The sequence below is a fragment of the Penaeus vannamei genome, chromosome 26 (assembly GCF_042767895.1).
Source record: "Penaeus vannamei isolate JL-2024 chromosome 26, ASM4276789v1, whole genome shotgun sequence".
Lineage (NCBI taxonomy): Eukaryota > Metazoa > Arthropoda > Malacostraca > Decapoda > Penaeidae > Penaeus > Penaeus vannamei.
The window spans coordinates 20,503,230-20,510,366 of record NC_091574.1 but is presented as its reverse complement, the minus strand read 5'-3'; the positions used below and the strand labels follow the sequence as shown (position 1 = coordinate 20,510,366).

Sequence of the window (7,137 nt, the reverse complement as noted above, 5' to 3'; positions counted from 1 at the left end):
GTTGGTGTCGTATGCGGTCGTCTTGTCTGCAGCGGCGACGATCCTGTGGAACAGCCACGTCGCTCCTGACGCCCAGAGCGCCTCCATCCTGCGGAGAATGGTAAGCGTGGCTCTGTCTGTGTCTTTGGACAGACATGCGACCGGTTTGCTCACAATATGCGAGGACCGACCCGGTGAATATTCACTTTACATACATACATACATACATACAGACACACACACACACACACACACACACACACACACACACACACACACACACATGTATATATATATATATATATATATATATATATATATATATATATATATATATATATATATATATATACCGACGTTGATGCACGTTTATCCATCTAGACGCATATCTCCCGGATAGAGGATAGAGAAGTGTACATCTATCAGGTAGACAGATATGCATTTATTTCTGTGGATATGCATGTCGCCCAATTTGAACAGACCAGCCGATTGGGTAGATATAGGGAAGTTTTGGTTTCTATCTATACAAATAACACTGTGAATATACTAACCTCTCCGATTGGGATTCGATCCCCTCCCCGTCGTTGTAAGAGATTGCAAGGCGGACGCTCGCACCACTAGGCCACCACCCGCTAAAAGAATTGAGCAACCAGGCGCCACCTAGCGCCATGGACATTATCTAACTACTCATACATGAGTAATTATAGTGAGATTTTACACACAATCCCCGCGGGCATTCGGGACTTATGGAAAGAGCAAATCAAACCTCAAATCAGATAACCTGAGGTATATTGATGAAAGATGGAATAATGCACTACCGCATATATATCATGAATAAGTCCAGAATGCCCACAGGGATTGTGTGTAAAATCTCGCAATACTTACTCATGTTTGAGTAGTTAGGTAATGTCCAAGGCGCTCGGTGGCGCCTGGTTGCAGGATCCCCCTAGTGGTGTGGTGGCCTAGTGGTGAGAGCGTCCGCCTTGCAATCTCTTGCAATGGCGGGGAGGAATCGAATCCCGATCGGAGAGGTTAATATATTCATGATATAAAGGCGGTAGTGCATTATTCCATCTTTCAATTAGCACTGTAAAATAGGATCGTTTTGTTCTCAATATTTTCAACGTAAACAACGGACACTCATTTACTGTATCAAATTTGGTATTTACCTTAAGTAAACTGAGTATTCATTCCGCAATTAATTCATTTTACATGTAATAAGTTTATTTCCAATATCAATCTGGATATTCATTTCCAACACTGACTGAATTTGGCTTTGATTTCGCCTTCAGAACAGCATGGATAAAGTGCAGCAGGAGATTCTTGACTACATTGACCGCCTTTACTGCAATGCCTTCGACGTGATGCCATCTGGTGGTTTTTGTGTGGACGATTCCAAGGCGTTTAGTGGCGGGAATTTCCTCTGGGACGGTTGGGTTAGTCTTTTTTCTTTTTTATTTCTCTTTCCTTTTCCGATTCTAATGATAATTGGATTAGATCGGATGTAGTCAAGTGTCAGTATGATGTACGAATGAGTAGTACAATATAATTCTCTAAATAGGTTTTGAGAGGGTGCAGGGCTAAATGTAAATATTCTAACACATGCTGGTGTTATTATGTACTGTAACTGGTTTTGTCATAACATTTATTGATGATATATAAACGATGAAAAGAGCTATACCAAAAAGAAGCGACGATTGTTTCCAATAGACTGAAATTATATAATGCGATAAATAGCACTCAGAACCAATAAAAAATATAACACGTGCAGATAAGTCCAGGATCCAATAAAGTCGTGCTTCATTAAACTGATAAAACAATATAAAAAATAAACATGCCTGCGGATAGTCACATCTTGATATTCAATATATATATATATATATATATATATATATATATATATATATATATATATATATATATATCCCTTTTCCTCTCCTTTCCTCCCTCTTCCTTTTCCCTTTCCCCCCTCCTGCCCGTCCTCCCTCTTTCTTGCCTGCCCTATTCCTACCCTTTTTCCTCCCTTCCTCCCTCTCTCCTCCCCACTCTCTTCCTTTTCCCATTCCCTCCCTTCCACCTCTTTCCTTCCTTCTCTTTCCCTTCTTCTCTCCCCTCTCCCTTTCCCCTTCCCTCCCCCTTCTTCCTAAATCCCCCCTCCTCCCTTCCCTCTTCCCTCTCCCCCTCCCCTCCCTCTCCCCCACAGCTGTGCCGGGCGCTGGAGGACTTGTTCGGAAGCGCGAACGTGGCTGACTTCGGCGCCGGTCTCGGTCACTACGGCCAGTGCTTCCTCAGGAGTTACAAGAGCTTTGTGGAAACCGAAGACGAGGGCGAGAAGGCGGAGATGGCGGGGAATTTCGCGCGGGAAATGGCGGCTGCGAATCTCACCGGTAGAGGGCAGGTCGTTCGCTCGTGGAAAGGTTCGTACGGTGATGATGTGGTGGTGGTTGGTGTCTTTTTGTGATGATGATGTGATGATGATGATGATAGCGATGGTGCTGATGTGGTAGTGTTTGGTGTCTTTTCGTGATGATGATGAGAAGGATGATGATAGTGGTGGTGGTGATGATGATGGTAATGGCGATGATGGCAATGGTGGTGGTGGTGATGATGTGGTGGTTGTTGTTGTCTTTTTGTGATGATGAGAAGGAGGATTATGATGGTGGTGGTGGAGGTGATGATAATGGTGATGGTGGTGGTGATGTGGTGGTTGTTGGTGTCTTTTGTGATGATGATGATAACGATGTGATGATGATAACGATGTGATGATGATTATTATGATGAAAATGATTAAATATTCTTTTCCCTTCACCTTTCTCCTCATTCTTCTTACCTGGTATCCCCTCCTCCCTCCTCACCCCTCCTCTCCTCCCTTCTCATCCACCCCCTCCTCCCCTCCCCTACTTCTTCCTCATCCACCCCCTCCTCTCCACTCCTTTCCCCTCCCTTGCCTGCCTTCCTCCTTCCCCTCCCTCCTCTCCTCCTTCCCCCTCCCTCCCCTCCTTCATCCTCATCCACCCCTTCCTCCTCTCGTCCCTCCTTATCCCCTCCCTCCTCTCCTCATCCTCCCCGCTTCCCTCCTCCTCTCCCCTCCCCTTCCCTCCTTCGTCCCCTCCCTCCCCACCTCCTCTCCCCTCCCCTCCTCCTCCCCTCCCCTTCCCTCCTCCTCTCCCCTCCCTCCCCTCCTTCTCTCCCCTCCGCCCCTCCTCTTCTCCCTCCCTCCCCTCCCGCTTCTTCCCTCCTCCTCTACCCTCCCTCCCCTCCCCATCCCTCCTCCTCTCCCCTCCCTCCCCTCCCCTTCCCTCCTCCTCTCCCATCCCTCCCCTTCCCTCCTCCTCTTCCCTCCCCTTCCCTCCTCCTCTCCCCTCTCTCCCCTCCCCTCCCTCCCCTCCCCTTCCCTCCTCCTCTCCCCTCCCTAACCTCCCCTTCCCTCCTCCTCTCCCCTCCCTCCCCTCCCCTTCCCTCTTCCTCTCCCCTCCCTCCCCTCCCCTCCTCCTCTCCCCTCCCCTTCCCTCCTCCTCTCCCCTCCCTCCCCTCCTCCTCTCCCCTCCCCTTCCCTCCTCCTCTCCCCTCCCCTTCCCTCCTCCTCTCCCCTCCCTCCCTTCCCCTTCCCTCCTCCTCTCCCCTCCCCTCCCTCCCCTCCCCTTCCCTCCTCCTCTCCCCTCCCTCCCCTCCCCTTCCCTCCTCCTCTCCCCTCACTCCCCTCCCCTTCCCTCCACCTCTCTCCTCCCTCCCCTCCCCTTCCCTCCTCCTCTCCCCTCCCTCCCCTCCCTCCCTTCCCCTTCCCTCCTCCTCTCCCCTCCCCTCCCTCCCCTCCCCTTCCCTCCTCCTCTCCCCTTCCCTCCCTCCCCTTCCCTCCCCTCTCCCCTCCCCTCCCCTTCCCTCCTCCCCTCCCCTCCCCTCCTCCTCTCCCCTCACTCCCCTCCCCTCCCCTTCCCTCCTCCTCTCCCCTCCCTCCCCTCCCCTCCCCTTCCCTCCTCCTCTCCATCCCTTTCTCCCTCCCCTCCCACCCTCCTCTCCCCTTCCCTCCTCCTCTCCCCTCCCTCCCCTCCCCTCCCCTTCCCTCCTCCCCTCCCCTTCCCTCCTCCTCTCCCCTCCCTCCCTTCCCCTTCCCTCCTCCCCTCCCTCCCCTCCCCTTCCCTCCTCCTCTCCCCTCCCTCCCTTCCCCTTCCCTCCTCCTCTCCCCTCCCTCCCCTCCCCTTCCCTCCTCCTCTCCCCTCCCTCCCTTCCCCTTCCCTCCTCCTCTCCCCTCCCTCCCCTCCCCTTCCCTCCTCCTCTCCCCTCCCTCCCTTCCCCTTCCCTCCTCCTCTCCCCTCCCTCCCTTCCCCTTCCCTCCTCCCCTCCCCTCCCTCCCCTCCCCTTCCCTCCCCGAAGGGTGGGACGGCGCGGCCAACATCGCCCGTCTGAGCCGCGGCAGGATCGGCCGGCTGAACCTCGCCCGCCGCGTGGATGTGGGCGCGAGGTTCGACTGGGTTCTGAGCCTCGAGGTCGGGGAGCACATCCCGAGGGCGTTCGAGGGCGTCTTCATGGATAATCTGGTGAAGCACGCCTGCACAGGTGGGGTTGCGGAGGGGGTTGGGATCGTGGTGGGTTTGGTGCAGTGGTGGGCGGGGCTGTTTTTTTTTTTCTTCTTCTTCTTGTGTGTTTGTGTCTCGTTCTCTCTCTCTCTCTCCCTCTCTCTCTTTCTCTCTTTTTCTCTGCCTCTCCCTCTGTCTCACCCTCTGCCTCTCTCTCACCCTCTGCCTCTCATCTCCCTCACCCTCTCTCTTCCTCTCCTCTCTCTCTCTTCTCTATCTCCCTCTCTCTCTCCCTCCCTCTCCCTCTCTCTCTCTCCCTCTCCTTCTCCGTCTCCCTCTCCCTCTCCCCCTCCTCTCCCTCTCCTCTCCCTCTCTCCCTCTCTCTCACCCTCTCTCCCTTTTCCAGGCATCGTGCTGTCATGGGCAGTGCCAGGCCAGGACGGGCACCACCACGTCAACACCCGAGAAAACGAGTATATTAAGGCGAGCATGGCAGAACGGGGCTTAGTGGCCGACGAGGAGGCCGAGAGGAAACTTCGGGATACTGCATCGCTCCCCTGGTTCAAAAACACGCTTATGGTCTTCAAGTTTCCCAAGAAGAAGTGTTGAAGAAAGGGAAAAAAAGAGAAGAGAGGATCGGAGGGGAGAGCGGGGGATAAGAGAGCAGGGAAGAGAGAGTTGAAAAACAATGATAAAAGCACTTTTAACAATGACTATGAAGTGATTGCACCAAAATAAAATAACGCAAAAAATTATTCCAGACATTTCGTACCCTTTCTCATTGAAGGTTTGAAGATAAGGACAATTTATCTTTAAATATATTGCTATAATAGGTTTCTCAGTATTGGCAAAAACGTTAATAATAATAATAACAATAATAGTCATAATAATAATAATAAAATAATAATAGTAATAGTGATAATAATAATAATAATAGTAATGATAATAATAACGATAATAATAATAATAATGATAAGGATAATAATGATTATAATGATAACGATAATAAAGGTAATACCACTGATATTGATGATAATGTAGATGAATAATGAATAATGATAATGATAATAGTAGTAGCAGTAATGATGGTGATACTGATAATGATAAAGATAGTAGTGATGGTGATAATTAGAATGCTAATGCTAATAATGATGATAATTATAATAAAAATAATGATGTTGAGAATGAAAATAATGATTATAATGATATTGATAATGATAATGATAGTGATAATAACAACAATAATATTGATAATAACGGCTATGATTATAATGATAATGATAAAGACAGCAACGACAATGATAATTATAATAATTCCCCAACATTTTGTCTGAATTCCCCAACATTTTGTCTGAATTCCCTAACATTTTGTCTGAATTCCCCAACATTTTGTCTGAATTCCCCAACATTTTGTCTGAATTCCCCAACATTTTGTCTGAATTCCCTAACATTTTGTCTGAATTCCCAAACATTTTGTCTGAATTCCCTAACATTTTGTCTGAATTCCCCAACATTTTGTCTGAATTCCCTAACATTTTGTCTGAATTCCCTAACATTTTGTCTGAATTCCCTAACATTTTGTCTGAATTCCCTAACATTTTGTCTGAATTCCCTAACATTTTGTCTGAATTCCCTAACATTTTGTCTGAATTCCCTAACATTTTGTCTGAATTCCCTAACATTTTGTCTGAATTCCCTAACATTTTGTCTGAATTCCCTAACATTTTGTCTGAATTCCCCAACATTTTGTCTGAATTCCCCAACATTTTGTCTGAATTCCCCAACATTTTGTCTGAATTCCCCAACATTTTGTCTGAATTCCCCAACATTTTGTCTGAATTCCCTAACATTTTGTCAGAATTCCCTAACATTTAGTCTAAATTCCCTAACATTTTGTCTGAATTCCCTAACATTTTGTCTGAATTCTCTAACATTTTGTCTGAATTCCCTAACATTTTGTCTGAATTCCCTAACATTTTGTCTGAATTCCCTAACATTTTGTCTGAATTCCCTAACATTTTGTCTGAATTCCCTAACATCTTGTCTAAATTACCTAACATTTTGTCTGAATTCCCTAACATCTTGTCTAAATTACCTAACATTTTGTCTGAATTCTCTAACATTTTGTCTGAATTCCCTAACATTTTGTCTGAATTCCCTAACATCTTCTCTAAATTACCTAACATTTTGTATGAATTCCCTAACATTTTGTCTGAATTCCCTAACATTTTGTCTGAATTCCCTAACATTTTGTCTGAATTCCCTAACATTTTGTCTGAATTCCCTAACATTTTGTCTGAATTCCCTAACATTTTGTCTGAATTCCCTAACATTTTGTCTGAATTCCCTAACATTTTGTCTGAATTCCCTAACATTTTGTCTGAATTCCCTAACATTTTGTCTGAATTCCCTAACATTTTGTCTGAATTCCCTAACATTTTGTCTGAATTCCCTAACATTTTGTCTGAATTCCCTAACATTTTGTCTGAATTCCCTAACATTTTGTCTGAATTCCCTAACATTTTGTCTGAATTCCCTAACATTTTGTCTGAATTCCCTAACATTTTGTCTGAATTCCCCAACATTTTGTCTGAATTCCCTAACATTTTGTCTGAATTCCCTAATATTTTGTCTGAATTCCCTA

General features: G+C 46.9%; 1 protein-coding gene across 1 annotated transcript in view; it reads left to right on the top strand.

The window, feature by feature from the left end:
- LOC138866636 (uncharacterized) overlaps window positions 1–5,248 on the top strand; it is an 8,055-nt gene extending 2,807 nt beyond the window's left edge. Inside the window, exons 4-8 of the mRNA XM_070139795.1 lie at window positions 1–100; window positions 1,272–1,415; window positions 2,183–2,396; window positions 4,351–4,533; window positions 4,900–5,248. The exon at window positions 1–100 is cut by the window's left edge and continues 20 nt beyond it. Of these exons, the coding sequence (XP_069995896.1) occupies window positions 1–100; window positions 1,272–1,415; window positions 2,183–2,396; window positions 4,351–4,533; window positions 4,900–5,102 (844 nt within the window). The 3' untranslated portion in view covers window positions 5,103–5,248. The remainder of the gene's footprint in view (window positions 101–1,271; window positions 1,416–2,182; window positions 2,397–4,350; window positions 4,534–4,899) is intronic.
- Window positions 5,249–7,137: the final 1,889 nt, after the last annotated feature.